This window comes from Vipera berus (assembly GCF_964194415.1).
Source record: "Vipera berus genome assembly, chromosome: 3".
Classification (NCBI taxonomy): Eukaryota; Metazoa; Chordata; class Lepidosauria; order Squamata; family Viperidae; genus Vipera; species Vipera berus.
In genome coordinates, this window is record NC_138204.1 from 217,042,809 (window position 1) to 217,060,185 (window position 17,377).

The 17,377-nt window shown below is 47.1% G+C and overlaps 1 protein-coding gene across 2 annotated transcripts in view; it reads left to right on the forward strand.

Annotated features, from left to right (window-relative positions):
- The window catches only part of EFR3A (EFR3 homolog A), a 51,987-nt gene that overhangs the window by 34,505 nt on the left and 105 nt on the right, over window positions 1-17,377 (forward strand). Inside the window, exons 12-25 of one of the 2 annotated variants that reach the window (XM_081323532.1) lie at window positions 1,738-1,852; window positions 2,917-2,968; window positions 4,809-4,981; window positions 6,313-6,388; window positions 6,902-7,063; window positions 7,289-7,420; window positions 7,642-7,709; window positions 8,684-8,811; window positions 9,792-9,880; window positions 11,398-11,446; window positions 12,541-12,644; window positions 13,754-13,803; window positions 14,609-14,703; window positions 17,089-17,113. In XM_081323532.1, coding sequence (XP_081179658.1) covers window positions 1,738-1,852; window positions 2,917-2,968; window positions 4,809-4,981; window positions 6,313-6,388; window positions 6,902-7,063; window positions 7,289-7,420; window positions 7,642-7,709; window positions 8,684-8,811; window positions 9,792-9,880; window positions 11,398-11,446; window positions 12,541-12,644; window positions 13,754-13,803; window positions 14,609-14,703; window positions 17,089-17,108 — 1,313 coding nt within the window. In that variant the 3' untranslated portion in view covers window positions 17,109-17,113. Of the gene's footprint in view, window positions 1-1,737; window positions 1,853-2,916; window positions 2,969-4,808; window positions 4,982-6,312; window positions 6,389-6,901; window positions 7,064-7,288; window positions 7,421-7,641; window positions 7,710-8,683; window positions 8,812-9,791; window positions 9,881-11,397; window positions 11,447-12,540; window positions 12,645-13,753; window positions 13,804-14,608; window positions 17,058-17,088; window positions 17,114-17,377 lie in introns of those variants that run through there. The other variant, XM_081323533.1, reaches the window with a different exon arrangement.

Sequence of the window (17,377 nt, forward strand, 5' to 3'; positions counted from 1 at the left end):
ATTCAAGTCCACCCAGCAAATGTTACGGTTGTTGTTGTTGTTGTTATTATTATTAAGCTTTTATTCATAAAACATGAAACTCAGTCAACTGAACACTCAAATTGACTGGCACTAATGGTTGACACGGGTTGCTGCCAGCATCCTAGGTATCAACCATGTATCTCATTATTATTATTATTGTTATTTGTTATTGTTATTATTAATCATAATCATAAAGTTGGACGGGACCTTGGAGGTCCTCTAGTCCAACCCCTTGCTCAGGCAGGAAACCCTATACCATTTCAGACAAATGGCTGTCCAGTCTCTTCTTAAAAACCTCCAGTGTTGGAGCATTCAGAGCTTCTGGAGGCAAGGAGTTCCACTGGTTAACTGTTCTAACTGTCAGGAAGTTTCTCCTTAGTTCCAGGTTGCTTCTCTCCTTGGTCAGTATCCATCCGTGGCTTCTTGTCCTGCCTTCAGGCGCTTTGGAGAATAGCTTGACTCCCTCTTCTTTGGGGGCAGCCCCTCACATATTGGAAGGCTGCTATCATGTTCCCCCCCCATCCTTCTCTTTGTTCCAGGAACCCAATTCTGCAAACCATGTCCAAACCTTGAAACCCGGTCTACGAAGAAGCAAATCCGTGCAGGGTCCAGCCCCTTCCCCTTGCAGCCGTTCCCCCATTTCCTTGGGCACCCACCGTTCATACGTCTCTCCTTGCATAAAATTAAGCCGTGCCTCTTTTTTGGGGGGGCGGGTTAAAAAAATATTGACCTACAGACTGAATGAGTTTCAGCTCCAGCTTATACGCACACAAGGCACGCAGGCTATAATTAAAAGTCTGGTTCTAGTTTTTAATTTGGATTTTTAAAAAGCTATTTCTAAGGCAGCGTTTCCTGATATTGCACTTACGGGTAACTCTGGATTAGGAGGAACTAGGAAGAGTCCAAGGATGGCCTGGCATTCATTTCCTGGTTTTTAAGGGGTGTTTCTCAACCGTGGCAACTTTAAGATGGTTGGGCATCAACTCCCAGAATTCCCCAGCTAAGGTTGAGAAACAGGGGTTTTTCCCCCCCAGCCTTCTCTTTTTATTTTATTCAAAAAATAAAATAAAATACAAATGAAAAACTTCCAAAAAAACCAGGCAAACCCCCCAAACCCAAATAAAAGACATAAAAGTGCATTAAAAAAACTAATACATACACATATCTTATCCGCGCCCCCCCCCCAGTTGAATACTAATAGGTTACAAGAATATTAGTTTCCCACCCCTTGGGAAACAGCGTTCCCCCCCACACACACACACAAATTTTAAACTGTTAAATCTATTTGCAATTGATTAGCCCAACAGCTATAAACTCTTATTAGAGCAAATGGTTAACAGGAAGACCAATCAAAATAAGAAAGAAAATTTCAAGGCCCTGTTTCCAAACTGGTACCTAAAAATGAAAAATGCAGGAATCCACAGAATGGGGGGCGGGGGAAATAACCAAAACGCAGTTTTCAAGCAATTGTTGAAAAGGTAAGCAGAGTTTTCTCAACCACTTTAAGATGGGCGGACTTCAACTCCCAGAATTCCGGGAGTTGAAGTCCGCCCATCTTAAGGTGGCCAAGGTTGAGGGATTGTTTTGAAGGAATTGTTTTAAAAAAAGTGGTCCAAGGATTTCACAAGAGGTGGGGAAATTCCTGGCCATTATCCTTGCATTCCCTGTCTTAGGAATGGCTGGAAGGGTTTCATGCTTTTCATTCCCCCCCTGTAGGTTTCTTCGGAAGCAACCTGCCCGATTACCAGCGATCGGAGATCATGATGTTTATCATGGGGAAAGTCCCCGTCTTTGGGGTCACCGCCCAGACCTTGGACACTAGCGAGCTTGGGTTCGTGTCCCCATTTGTCTTCTGTTTTTCTCCCTGCAAACGGGTATTAATAAGCGTAGGGGCCGTGGTGGCCCAGGGCTTAGAAGGCAGCATTGCAGGCTGACTCTGCCCACTGCCAGCAGTTCGATCCTGACCGGCTCAAGGTCGACTCAGCCTTCCATCCTTCCGAGGTCGGTAAAATGAGGACCCAGAATGTTGGGGGCAACAGGTTGACATTTGTAAACCGCTTAGGGCTGTAAAGCACTGTGAAGCGGTATATAAGTCGAAGTGCTGTTGCTAAGTGCTATTAAGAGCACAGCTGTTAATATGAATTCTTAGGGTGCCTGGACTAAGATAGGAGGATCTTTGTAGCTCAGGGTTGAAATGAAGGTCCTTGGTGCTCTCTGAGCTTGGCGGTTTTCTTGCAGACGTTTCATGACCCAACTAGGTAACATCATCAGTGCTAGAAGGTGCAAAGCTCATTCCCTTCTAGCACTGATGGTATTATCTAGTTGGGTCATGAAACGTCTGCAAGGAAACAGCCAAGCTCAGAGAGCACCAAGGACCCCACAGTCCTCCTCCTCTCCACAAACCCCACTCCCTTCCAGCACTGATGATGTTCCCTAGCTGGGTAATGAAACGTCTGCAAGAAAACCACCCAGCTCAGAGATGACCAGGGATCCCACAGTCCTTTCCTCCTCCTCCTCCTCCTCCTCCTCCTCCTCCTCCTCCTCCTCCTCCTCCTCCTCCTCCTCCTCCTCCTCCTCCTCCTCTCTGCAACCCCTCCTCCTCCCTGCTCTGAAATATTGACAGCTGGCTTTTGAAACCAGGCCCTTCTGGGTGCATTTTGCTTCTGCGAATTCTCTCTTTGGAGAACTTTTTAAAAAGCCTTCCAGAGCGGGAGAGGGGCTGTGGGGCCTTTGAGGTCAGGCGCCTGAGGTCGACGGCTCCTTGTCCCAGTGGATGGTTTTCCATCCAGGAATGCTGCTGGCTTTGGGGGCAGCCCCAGCATTGCTCCTGCCCTGGACCTTTTCCCTGTTTCTTTCCAGAATATAATACTTTCTCTGCTCTTTCCGGTCTCGCAGGGATTTGGGGACCAGGAGAATCCAAATCATGCTGCTGCGGTCATTGCTGATGGTAAGGAGGAATTCTGGGATGGGGGTCTGGGGGATGAGATGCCGAATTTCAGGGGTGGCATCTCCAGATCTCCCCTAATAACAGAGCTTCCGTCCGGTTTGTTTGGAAGGTGGCTCAATATCCCAAAACAAACAAACTCACTTGGAATTCCAGGAACAAAGCTTTATTTGGAAAGAAGCGTTTGCAAAGGCTTGGTGGACTTGAGCTCACGCAGGAGATTTCAAGCCACACTTTAACGAGATGTAAAACACCCTTTTAGGCCCTGTCCCCGAAGCAGGTTCCCCCTCCCCTATCGCTCTCAACACCCCGTTCTAAATACGCGATAAACTAAACTGAGGCGCCTAAACCAGGGGTAGGTAACCTTGGCTCTTTCATGACTCATGGACTTCAACTCCCAGAATTCCTGAGCCAGCCATGCTTGAGGGGAAAGGGAGAGGTTTCCAAGCTGAGCCATGCTGGCTGAGGAATTCTGGGAGTTGAAGTCCACGAGTCATGAAGGGGCCATAGTTCCCCCATGCTGGCTCAGGAATTCTGGGAGTTGAAGTCCACGAGTCATGAAGGGGCCATAGTTCCCTCATGCTGGCTCAGGAATTCTGGGAGTTGAAGTCCACGAGTCATGAAGGGGCCATAGTTCCCTCATGCTGGCTCAGGAATTCTGGGAATTGAAGTCCACGAGTCATGAAGGGGCCATATTTCCCCCATGCTGGCTCAGGATTTCTGGGAGTTGAAGTCCACAAGTCGTGAAGGGGCCATAGTTCCCCCATGCTGGCTCAGGAATTCTGGGAGTTGAAGTCTGCAAGTCATGAAGGGGCCATAGTTCCCCCATGCTGGCTCAGGAATTCTGGGAGTTGAAGTCCACGAGTCATGAAGGGGCCATACTTCCACCATGCTGGCTCAGGAATTCTGGGAGTTGAAGACCACGAGTCGTGAAGGGGCCATAGTTCCCTCATGCTGGCTGAGGAATTCTGGGAGTTGAAGTCCACGAGTCATGAAGGGGCCATAGTTCCCCCATGCTGGCTCAGGAATTCTGGGAGTTGAAGTCCACGAGTCATGAAGGGGCCATAGTTCCCCCATGCTGGCTCAGGAATTCTGGGAGTTGAAGTCCACGAGTCTTAAAAGTTTGGGGATCCCTGTTGTATCCTGTCTTCCCTCCCCAGCCCTTCTGCTTATGAGCATCTTTCCCTCCGGAAAGGTTGTAGGGGGCTCCTTGTGTTGGATAAACAGGTGGCAGATCACACTGTCAGGTGGACTTCCTGATCACGGACTACAGCTCCCAACATCCCCTGACCTTGCAGGCCCCAGCTGACGATTTCTAGTGTACTTTTTGGAAGGCCTGGGTGGCAAGGGGCCTTGTAGTGGGCATGAAACCCTCCCAGTTGGTGTCCCTGTTCTCTCACAAGTAATCCTCGACTTACAATTGTTCATTTAGTGACTGCTCGAAGTTATAACAGACACTGGAAAAAGTGACTCTTGACAGCTGTTCACCGTTGCCGCCTTTGTAGCCTCCCCCTGGTCAGGTGATCAAAATTCAGATGCGTGGCACCTGACTCCTATTTATGACGGTCGCAGGGGCCCGGGGTCATGTGATCCCCCTTTTGCGACTGTCTGACAAACAAAATCGAGGAATTCACTTAACGACCGTGTCCCTAAATTATTGACTGTTAAGCATTTTTAACCGTTAAACAAGGTCGTTAAAACGGGGCATCATTCACTATACTGTCTAGCTGACTAGCTGCATTTTTGAATCCCGGGCTCCTTTGTGGCTTGAGTAGCGCTTGGGCTCATTTGAGCCGCCGGCGGTCCTGGCTGTGAGGGGTAACTCGGGACCGCTCCTCGGCAGGTGACCTCCGGCTACAACGCGAAGACCATCGCCTCGGTGCTCTCGGCGCCCTTCCTGGACCCTCTGCTCTCCACCTCCCTGATGGAGGACTGCGAACTGCGCCAGCTGGTCCTGGAGATCCTGCACAATCTCATTGACCGGCACGACAACAGAGCCAAACTTCGAGGGATCAGGTAGGAGTCAGCCGCCGGTTCGGAAAGAAGGACTCCGGGCCCACCTTTGGCCAGGAATAGGCTTGACTAGAGGCAAAGCTGGATCGGAGGTTTTCGCGCCCAAAAGTTACCGTTAACTTTCCCTTTCCCCGCAGCCATTCCCTGGTTATCAGGGATGCTCCAATTAGGTGTGAACGAATTATTTGGGTAATAGTCCCTCATTTTACGGGCTTGCCGATTCGGCATTTTTTTCGGCACGACCTTGGAACACCGGTGCTTCTCACGGGACGGCACAGCTGGGTTTCGATTCTTCCTGTTGCCCTCCCTGCCTCCCCAGACCCCATCGCTCCCTCCGACATAAGTGCCTCGTCCATAGGGTTGGACTAGATGACCTCCAAGGTCCCTTCCAATTTTATACTACTTATTATTATTATCATCATCGTTGTCATCATCATTATTATTATTATTGTTATTGTTTGTTATTGTTATTGTTATTGTTATTTGTAAGCAGTGCCGACCTTGGATGGGCTTTCTGATTTAATCCATTTTGTGGCTGCCTGTTTACATCAAAGATGGATTTTGTTGTAGGTCGTCCTCGACTCCCAACAGCTCATTTAGTGACCATTGGAAGTTACAATGGCACTGAAAAAAAGTGACTTACGACCATTTTTCACACTTATGACTGAGGAATCTTCCCCCTGGTCACCTGATTTACATTCCGATGTTTGACCACTGACTCCTATTTACGATGGTTATGCAGTGTCCCGGGGGGTGTGTCACGTGATCCCCCTTCGCGACCTCCTGGCTGACAAAGTCAGTGGGGGAAGCCAGATTTGTTTAACGACCGTGTGACTAATTTAACGACTGCGGCAAATTTGGCAAGAAAGTTGGTCCTACAGTGGGGCAAAACTCACTAAACAGGTTTCACACTTAGCAACATAAATTTTGGGCTCCATTGTGGCCATAAGTTGAGGACTCTCTGTATTCCGGGGGTCTTCCAACTTGGCCCTTTTATGACTTGTGGACTTCAACTCCCAGAATTCCTCAGCCAGGCACCTGGCTGAGGAATTCTGGGAGTTGAAGTCCACGAGTCACAAAACGTTGGAAGACCCCTGCTGTGTTCCATCACAATTTTCCACTTAGCTTTTTCCAGGCGGCCCATCAATCTGTCAGTTGAGATGAATTCTCTGCCTGGGTTAAGTCCTTGATACAACAAAGCAGGAAAGGTGCCACGGCCGTGTAGTTTACAAAGAGTTTCCATTCTCCTCTGAGCGCTTCCTGATTTTAAGTGGCCCCTTGTTGCTTCTGTAAGGAACCAGCAATAATTTCTCCCCCCCCCCTCCCCGTTTCAGAATCATCCCGGACGTCTCCGATCTGAAGATCAAGCGAGACAAAATTTCACGGCAAGACGTGAACTTTATGAAGAAGGTAAATATATATATATATATATATATATATATATATATATATATATATATATATATATATATATATATATATATATATATATATATATATATATATATATATATATATATATATATATATATATATATATATATATATATATATATATATATATATATATATATATATATATATACAGTATAGAGTGTTTTTCTATTTGTAAAATGCTTTTTCTTTTAATTGCTTTTATACTTGGGGAGTTGTAAGCTACCCAGATTCATTGATTGAAATGGGTGGCTATAGAAAAAGGAGGGAGGGAGGAAGGGAAGTAAGAAAGGGGAAAGGGAGGGAGGGAGGGAGATAAAAGGCAAGGGGAAGGAAGTTAAGAAATGGGAAAGGGAGGGAGGGAGGGACTGGGAGGGAGGGGGAGGGAGGGAAGAAATGGGGAAGGAGAGGAAGGGAGAAATGCACCATTAATTCCTCGCTCTTAGCATCAACAGATTGTATCTCACAGATTGTATCTCCCCCGCGCAGCATGGCCAGCAGCTGTACCGGCACGTCTATTTGGGCTGCAAAGAGGACGACAACGTGCACAAGAACTTTGAGCTGCTCTACACCTCGCTGGCTCTGATCACCATCGAGCTGGCCAACGAAGAAGTGGTCACTGACCTCATCCGCCTGGCCATCGCTCTGCAGGTACCTCGGGGGGGGGGAGGGGGGAGGAAGGCCAGGCTGGTGGGGGGGAGGAAGCCTGCTTAGGGGGTATTGAAGATGCCTAAGCAGATGAACGTCCGCAAAAGGAAGGAAAAAAACCCCGCACCCAATAACGCACACGCCTGCCTCCAATGCTTTCCAGGAAGTAACTTGGCACTTTGTGAGTTTTGATTTTGTTCCTTTTTCTCCTCTTCCTCCATCCGGAAGGATATTGCCATTCTTAACGAGGACAACTTACCCATGTTCCACCGGTGCAGCATCATGGGGCTGGTCGCCGCGTACCTCAACTTCCTAAGCCAGATGATTGCCGTCCCGGCTTTCTGCCAGCATATCAGCAAGGTGTGTGTGGGGGGCAAGCAGAGTCGCGGTTGGTCCCTTTTCCTCTTTATTTCTTTTTGGCCCTTCTTCCTTGGAACATTTTGCGCCCTCCCCCCACCCCCAGCGCCCACCCCCGGCAGGCAGCGAGCCGTTTTGGGTGCTCCAAAGAAGCCCCCCCCCCAATCAGGGAGCAACTGATTTCATCCTGCTGGGTTAACAAGTTTGCTCCCGCTGCTTTCCAGGTGATTGAAACCAGAACAGTGGAAGCTCCGTACTTTTTGCCGGAAAGCATACTTCGAGACAAATGCAGGTAAAAAGGCTTCTGGTGGGGCTGATGAAGGAAGCTAAAATTTACAAGAGAATCTCTGTAGCTCAGCATTGAACTTTGGGGTCCCTGGTGCTCTCTGAGCTGGGCAGTTTCCTTGCAGATGTTTCATGTCCCAAACTAGGTAACATCATCAGTGCTAGAAGGGAAGAGGGGAGGAGGAGGAGGAGGAGGAGGAGGAGGAGGAGGAGGTGGTCCTTGGTGCTCTCTGAGCTGGGCTGTTTTCTTGCAGATGTTTCATGACCCAACTAGGGAACATCATTTAGGCTTTTTCCATTGGACAGATTGTTCAGAGCACACCGATGCAGTTTAGCAATTTAATTTTTATTCTGACATTCTAAAGATGAACCTGCAGCACTTTACTAAATTCATGTTAGATTTGATTGGTGTCGAGGACCCAGATTGTTGGGGGCAATAAGCTGACTTTGTAAAAATGCCGCTTGGGGTGTGTGTGTGAAAGCCCTAATAAGTAGGCATATACATAGAATGAAGGCTACTGCTAAGCTTGTAAGCCGCCCTGAGTCTTCGGAGAAGGGCGGGATATAAATGGAATTAAAATTAAAAAAATTAAAATATTATCAATAATAATAATAAAAAACCTCGACCAAGAGGTTATTACAGTAAGATGGGATGGTGAAAGATTTCAGCCAAGTTCCCTTCCAGCTAAGAGGAAAGAGGTTGAGTGGGTTGAAAGGGGAACCTTGGAAGGCAATAAGTAAGAACGATTTATCATTGGGACGACTTGCCTCCAGAAGTTGTGGCCGCTCCGTCACTGGAGGTTTTTAGGAAGAGGTTGGACAGCCATCTGTCAGGAATGGTGTAGGGTCTCTTGCTTGAGCAGGGGGCTGGACTAGAAGACCTCCAGGGTCCCTTCCAGCTCTGTTCTGTTAGAGATCCACTCATAACCTCATTGATTTTCCCCTTCATTTCGATCAATGCATTTATTTATTTTTTTACAGCATTCCCCCGAACTTTGATAAGGACGACAAGAGCTTGTTCTTCCTGACTCACAAGATTGTGGAATCCTTAGGAGGCAGTGGCTACAGCGTGGAAAGGCTGTCGGTGCCTTACGTGCCCCAGGTGACAGGTGAGTCTCTCTGGGCGTGGTCTTGGCCATGGATACGTGGGTGGCTCGTGGCAGTAGTCCCACCCAGCCTGCCGTTACCAGTGCAGCCACGCCCACCCAATGGGCTACGTCCACCCGGCGCTGGACGATACAGAAGTGGGTTTGGGGTTGCAGTTTGGGCACTCCGTCTCTAGAAGGTTCGCCGTCTCATAGGCACCATCTCAGACAAGTGACTGTCTAGCCTCTTCTTAAAAACCTCCAGGGATGGAGCACCCACGATCTCTGGAGGCAACTTCTGTTCCACTGGCTAATTGTCTTCACTGTCAGGAAGTTGGACATAAACATGTTAGTTTTTGGCAAAACAGTTGTAAAATTAGTGACCGTGGGACACTGCCAATGGATAAAAATACGTCTGGTTGCCAAGCACCCAAAATGTGACTGGGGGACATGGTGACCATCACAATTTTAAATCCAGGTCATAAGTGCCTCCCAGGTAGGCCTGTCAGAAGTTCGATTGGTCACTTAAGTGACCAGTGGTAAATCAAGGGCTTACCTGCACACTCTACAGGTTTTCATCATACTCCTAATTTCTGAAACCTACTGATTCACTCTCTCTCTCCCCCTCCCCCCCTCCCTCTTTCATCTATCCTCTATCCTCTCTCATTCATCTACCTACCTATCATCTATCTATCTATCTGTCCATCCATCCATATCTGTGTCTCTCTATCCATCTATATCTATCCATCCATATCATCTATCTATCTATCCATCCATATCTATCTATTTATCTATCTTTCCATCCATTATCTATCCATCCATATCTATTATCCGTCCATCCATCTATCCATTCATCCATCTATCATCTATCTTTCTATCATCCATCCATGTATTTATTTATTTATTTATTAAGAAAATTTATGCATAAATTACCAGATATTGTATACTATAATTTATATCACCCACAATGAGAAGTACGAACTTATCTGACACTGTCTATGTAGACGAGGACCGGCTGTCACGAAGGAAGAGTATTGTGGACACCGTGTCTATTCAGGTGGACATCCTTCCTGGAACCGGTGCAGAAGACAAGGTATCTTCATGCACTTAGGAAAGTCTTTTCATCTTTCTTGTTCCTTTAAGGCGAGGGCTCTCCAAACATGGCAGCTTTAAGACTTATGGACTTCAACTCCCAGAATTCAGTTCCCAGAGCTGAATTGAGTTGAAGCCGACAAGTCTTAAAGTTGCCGAGTTTGGGGAGCCCTGTCCTAAGTGATTTCACCTTCCTACCTGTCAATTGTACCTATCCATCTATCCATCCATTTGTACCTGGCCAAAGTCACCCAGTTGGCTTTCCTGCCTAAGGCAGAACTAGAACTCACCGTCTCCTGGTGATTGACCCATAGTCACCCAGCCGGCTTTCCTGCCTAAGGCAGGACTAGAACTCCTGTTTTTTAGGCCTTTACTCCTACACCAGACTGGCTCTCCATGTGCAATTGTGTATAATTGTTTACAGATTCAACATAATGTAGTGTGAATAGGGCAGGTGCAGAAGCTTGGATATCCTTTTTTAAAAAAAAAATTATTGATTTTCTAATGTTACAATTATATCTTTGAAAAGCATCGTGGCGACTAAGTTACAATAATTCAATTACATACAGATATTATTAGTACAAATTTGAAACTATTACAGTAAATTCCTCTCTTTTCCCCTTAATATGTACTGTCTCATATTTAATACGTCTTATTCTGTCAATCAAATGAAAAATAACTTTCTTACATTTATCAATATTTTTTAGTTTATATATATCTTAATTGTTTTAACATTCCATCTTTTAGACCAGACATGTCAAACACAAGGCCCGGGGGCCGGATCAGGCCCGCAAAGTGGTTTCATGCGACCCGCGAAGCCATCCTGGAAAGAGTGAGGGAACGGCCCCCACTGCCTTGGCCCTGAGACCCTCCTTCTGCCAGAGACCCTCAGATCTGTCCCACTCCTGCCCAGGCCCCCATAGGCACCCTTGAAGCGAATGATGTAGAGCTGGCCACGCCCACCCAGTAGGCCATAGGCACTCTAGCTACGCCCACCCAGTAGGCCATGCCCACCCTGGCCTCACCCACCCGGCCCCTTGAGGGCAACCGCAATGCTGATGTGGCCCTCAATGAAATTGAGTTTGACACCCCTGCTTTAGACAATAACCCAATGAATTTTTCCCAATTTTAATTCTCCATTAATATTTAAATTTAATGTTTAATATTTATAGATATTAAAAGCTTGGATATCTTTCCGGTCAACCCTTTATATCACCTCCTCTGACAAAAAGAACAGATTCCAGATGTTCCCAAAACCATCTTTCTCATCTTGGTTTTGGGGTGTTTCCCCACATTTCCTGCAGATCCTCTAGCTCCAAAATATGGTTGGGCCTCCTTGCAGGCCCAGGTTGACAGTTGCGGCATTCCGATGGTTTCTACATGGTTAATTCGTAGTTTCCTCCTTGCAGTTCCCTCTTGCCTAAACCAGAGCTGTAAAACAAGAGTAAATTATTTTATTTTCCTTTCTGTTTGACTGTTGTTCTATTTAAGCAAAACACCTCTTCCCTCCGTCCCCAGGTCAACAGCACGGAGGAGATTACTTTTGAAGCGCTGAAGAAGGCAATAGGTAAAATGCATCACGATATATAGCTTCTTGGATGAGAAGCGAAACGTCTTCAAAGAAGAAAAAAAACAAACCCCCCAAGAAAGTCCAGTTGCCTCTTGAAAAAACACCTTCGGGGTAAAATTTATATCCTCTGCCCATCCTTAGTGTGTCACACTCTTAACAAGCAGCATGATTCCCCCCCCCTCCCCAATAATGTAATCATAATCCTTGCTACTGTGGATTGGATCTGGAATATTTATGGAGATTCTCCATCATCCAAGGTTGTGGTTGTCCCAAAGGTGCTTTTTCCAAAAGGCAACTGGATTTTCCTGGTTTTTTGTTTTTTTCCCCCCTTGAAAACGTTTCGCTTCTCATCCAGGAAGTATCTGCAGAACCGAAGAAGCTTCTTAAATGAGAAGCGAAACGTTTTCAAGGGAAAAAACCCCCCAAAGAAAGTTGAGTTCAAGATGCTTCTTGGATGAGAAGCAAAACGTTTTAAAGGGAACAAAAAAACCAGAAAGACAAGTTGTCTTTTGGAAAAAGTACCTTTGGGGCAATCAGGGGTGAGAAAACACAGCTGCGTGTTTAGTAGGTCAGTTAATATTCATGATGGGACGAATTAGGCTCCAGATTGGATCAGGTCCGTCCACTAAAGAGTCTGAACTAATCTTTCCTCAACCAAACCAAGCTTTTCTTTTGAAGTATTGTTCACTTATTTTTTTTTCATTTATTTCGCATGGCGTAGCAAAAATACAGCGTAGTGCACAAAATGAGTAGCTCAGAGGTGCCTGTTTATTCCGACAGAATGGAAGGCTAAGTGTCCCGGAACTTCCCAGAATTCCTGGGAAGTCTCTTGTCCTCTTGGCAGACCACAGATGCTTTTACTCTAGAGAAGACCTGCACGGTCTCTGGCGTAGCCATCCAGCCGCCCATGGCCGGGCTGAGATTGCGTCCCAGGCCAACTGCTTCAACCAGGGTGTTTTGGGGAAGCTGTTTCGCCGTGTGTTTTGTGAACAGTTTTTTTTTGTGTGTTTCTTTCTCTCTCCTTTCTCTCTTTCCTTCTCCATCCCTTTCTCCATTGTTTGTTTTTTTTAAAAAATTATCAACTTCCCAAGATAATACTGGCCTTGAAGAGCAGGAGAAGGAGAAGAGGCGTCTTGTCATTGAGAAGTTTCAGAAAGCTCCCTTCGAAGAGATTGCAGCACAGTGCGAGACCAAGGTGAGCCGAGCAAGCGACATCTTCTACAACAGCCCCCGGCTTGGTGATGCCCAGATAGCCTTGCAAGGCAGCTGGAGGGTCCACTTGAGAGAGTGAGGATCCCACAGCACGAGCTAAGCTGGGGTGACCAGAGGCCTCCACTTTCCTCCATTTGCGGTGCTCGTGGTACCACCTTGTCCTACAAGGGTGAAGAGTTGGGAGATACAATCTGGTGCAGAGTTGGGAGATACAATCTGGTGCAGTTTTATTCTGCATAACGGAGTGTGAGAATCAGGGCAGACGAGTGTGCAAAGCGTGAGGACGGGACAAAACCTTTCACTGTCCCTCCTACAGATGGGAACTGGCATCCAGAGCAGGATTGTCAGGTTGAAACTCTTGGCTGAACAAGAAACACCCTGTTTAAAATTTCTGCTCGACACAGTAGGAAACGGGGTTGTAGCTGTGGACAAAAACACTGCCTTCTCTTCTCGGGAGATGTGGGAAGAGAGAAGGCGGGCCACGTTACGGTGTTTTTCTCCCAAAGAGGATTTTTTCCAGCTTTATCAGTGAGGGATAATCCAGAATATGAGATGCTTCAAGACGAGAATACAGAATAGAATACGGAATAACAGAGTTGGAAGGGGCCTTGGAGGTCTTGTAGTCCAGCCCCCTGCTCAGGCAGGAAGCCCTATACCATTTCATACAAATGGTCAGGAAATTCCTCCTTAGTTCCAGGTTGCTTCTCTCCTTGGTTAGTTTCCATCCGTTGCTTCTTGTTCTGCCTTCAGGGGCTTTGGAGAATAGCTTGACTCCCTCTTCTTTGGGGCAGCCCCTGAGATACTGGAAGGCTGCTATCAAATCACCTCTGCTCCTTCTCTTGTTGGAACTTAGATTGTTATGACTCTAAGAATAAGAATCCTAGGGCTGTAAGGGGCCCTGGAGGTCTTCTAGTCCAGCCCCCGCTAGGAACACAAGTCCTTATGCCATTCCATTGTCTTAACTCATTCTTAAAAACCTCCAGCGATGGAGCACGCCCAGCTCTGGGAGGCCGGTTGTCCCACTGAAGAGACAAAAGAAAGGAATCTCGCCTTGATCGCCACTCGATCTCACTCGGTCTGTTTTCTCTCCAGGCAAACCTCCTCCACGACCGACTGGCTCAGATACTGGAGCTCACCATTCGGTAAGGGGAAATTCCAGAAGGGCTAGTTGGATTTTGGCTGGGAAACAGGAGGACTGGAACTTGGGAGTCGTGAGTTCAAAGGGTGGGAAATTCAGGAATGACCAAAAGACGGTACAGGCAGTCCTCAACTTACAACAGTTCATTTAGTGACTGTTCGAAGTTGCAACAGGACTGAAAATAAAGCGACTTAGGGCTGGTTTTCACACACAGGACCATTGCATCACACGATCGCAATTTGGGTGCTTGGCAATTGGTGTGAATTTACAACGGTTGCAGCATCCTGCGGTCACATTTGCCACCTTCTGAGAGTCGGTCAGTGGGGAAGCCAGCGGGAAGCCACCAATCGTGGCCACGGACATTGTGCTTAACGACCGTGGTGATTCATTTCACAATTGCAGCTGGACACAGGGTGTCTCAGTTTACATCCGTGTCACTTAGTAACGGAGTTGCCAGACTCGGCTGCAGTCGCTAAGCGAGGACCACCTGTAATATTTAGTTCTGATAAGTTGGTCCTTGGTGACAATTGCTGGATTCCCCAGCGTCTGGGTTAGTCTCCGTTGTCTTTTCCACCACGCCAGGGACTTTTTACTTGTTCAAGTATTAGTTTGCAAACTGTCTCCAGTAGCCATCAGAAGACAATAAAAATGACAATTTAGGAAGTTATACATTCCTCAGCTGAAGCCATTTCGGATCTGACTGTATTGAAAAAGCCGGGTCCAAAGCCAGCCGAAAGACAGGATTGTCCAGCGACGGGATTGTCCAGCGGAAAGTCTGCCTTGTGACCCTGTGGCCTTTCTCTTCGCAGGCCCCCTCCCAGCCCTTCGGGAACACTGACCATCACCGCCGGCTGCCCCCATTACCAATCGGTTCCCGTCTATGAGATGAAGTTTCCGGATCTTTGTGTGTATTGAGGGTCTTCAGGCCCCTTCTGGGAATTATCTTAGTCTTAGAGCACACGCCATGTAAAGCCCAGAAGGAGTTCCTAGCCCTCTTCATTCACTCTTTGCCACATTTTTAATCGATGTTTTCAAAAACGGCCAAGAAGTGCAGCTAGGCTGGGATTGTACCTGAAATGCTTTTATTTTGTACACTCTTCTTGAAGCTGTTGTGAAGAAAACGAAAAAGCGGAAGACGGTTTATTTTGGGCAACTTGTTTTATGGTTTGGAAGGCAGATCATTCCACTTGGTCTAGAACAGGGGTAGGCAACCTTGGCTCTTTGATGACTCATGGACTTCAGCTCCCAGAATTCCTGAGTCAGCTATGACTCAGGAATTCTGGGAGCTGAAGTCCATGAGTCATCAAAGAGCCAAGGTTGCCTACCCCGATCTAGAAGTTACAGTGCTAACTCTCAAAATTCTGGGCTGGCTCATTTACTCTCAAACCTTTTTGCGTAACGTAAATCTCTAGCACCTTAAGCGATACAATAAGTGGGCATTTTGCCATCATTAACTAAAGGATGATGCTAAATACTAGGCCACATTGAAGGACTGGCACGTGTTCACACGCAGTAGCTAATCTGAACCATAGTTTTGCTGCCTCAAAATTCTGTGCTTCTGCAAATAGTTCTCACATGCACTGTTCTGGTAAAAAAAAAGCCTCATTTTGAGCTTTAAAGCCTGCAGTATTTTTTCATCTTAAAAAAAATGTCTAGTCTACAGCCCATACTTTGGGGTGAAAGTGTATTTTTGCTGCACAGCGGTATATAGAGGATATAAATATATATATATTTAGTATAGCACAAGATATTAAGGGCATTTTAAAATGAGAGGGTTTTTAAAAACACATTTCTGAAATTGTAATAGAAGAGTTGGTTATTCTATGAACTATTTCTCTCTGTAATATAGCGGTAATAGTGATATTTTGTTAACAAGAACAAAAAAAATATGGATGGAGCCCCTAGGCAAACTTAGAATTTTTATTGTAATGTACACGCTCCCCTTCTTTTTCATCCGCCATTTCTCTTCTCAAAGGCCTCCTGGTCAGTAACACCCATTGTATGAAGGATTTTAAGTGTTTAGTCTGTCCTACAAATAACTTCGAAAGCTCAGTAAACAGCTGGCAAACTTTGGTAATTTTAAGACGTCCTGTAGTTGCCAGTTTGCCGAGGGGGTGTTGGCCCAGGGACACGAATTGGGTAGAAGGGAAGTCCTAGGAATTTTATACTTTTGAATTTTTTGGCCAACCTATTGAAAGAGCCGAACTGCGGACGTGCTCACCGTAACCAAGCCCTTTTTTTCAGTTTGACAGCGCAATCACAGCTCTTAGTGGAGGACGAAACCGCCTCTCTGGTGCAGCATCCCCCTGTGATTGCAGCTGCTCCGGCCTGCTCCGACGAGAGGCAGCGCCCCTCGCAGGACGCCCGGGCCCCCCTCCCTTGGCACCCTTAGCTCCCCCTTTTTGGTTTTGGAAGGTAAGCTGTATGGGCGTCTGATGTCATCCGAGGGGTGTCTTCCCGAAGAGCGAAAATGCCAAGGGAAGGCCCTCCTCCACACACCTGTCTTTCTCCAAAGTGTGGCTGCTTACGCGCCAGCCCCGAAGGGTAGGCCAAATGCGCTGCCATGATTCACCCCATGCAGTCTGTGACCGTCGGTCCTGCTGTCCGTCCAACCGCTTCCCCCACTGCTCTGCATGCAACAGACGCCTGGCCTTCCATGCCTCATCTGCTGGGCTGCCTCTCCATCTTTTGTTGTTGTGTTCCACAGTGGAACTTTGGCATTTCCACACTCTCGTGGTTCTTGTGTAGCCTTGAGCGGGGCGGGGGGAAACGGAAGCGGTGGGCTTTTTAGGACAGGCTGCCTCCTGGCTCTGGCGCGCTACGCTGGCCTGGAAAAGCGCAGCCTCCTCTGGCGACAGTGGCCCAGGAAGCTCGTGCAGCCACGTTGTGGATTCTGTAACTATTCCTCGCACTCCAGAAGGCCTGTGTATGTACTTGATCGCCCGTGCTCGTGGCCGTGTCGGTGTCGTTCGAATGTTTTTGTCACTCGGAGGTCCCGCCGGTAGTTTTAGGCAGACCAGCCTGTTCCTTAGCATCTCAGCTGTTCCATTTGAAAGAATGTTTAGCTTTCCGTTGGCATTTTGTTTTAATGCAACAATGAAAACGGCTCTGCTGCGGAGCACAGCCGCTAACAACCGAATTGTCTTTCACCGATGCTTCAGTAGATCTCTGCACTCTCCGTACGAGCTGTTTGGTTAAATGTAAGAACACTGTGCAAATCCACTTGTAAGCAATAAAATTTGCATAAAAGAAAAAAAATCGCAAATTATGTTTTTCTCCTACTTTACAGCTTTTGTTGACGTGAAATGATTCAGGTAACGGAAACCCTTCAGTGAAACAATTTCAGTACAGCGATAGCGAAGTGTCTGCCTTTTGAGAGGGGGAAAATGCCGCAGGGGTGGGCAACCTGCAGCCCCACTGACCACCTCCCTCCCCATTGAGAATCTGCAAAGCTCTTCAAGGCTGCTTAATGCTCCTCTTTTAAAAATGCCCAACCTGGGGAAAAGAAGTCATATGTTGTCCCCTCCTTCTCCGGTCACCTCCATGGCTTGCTATTCCGCTCTACCGGCTCCTTGGGC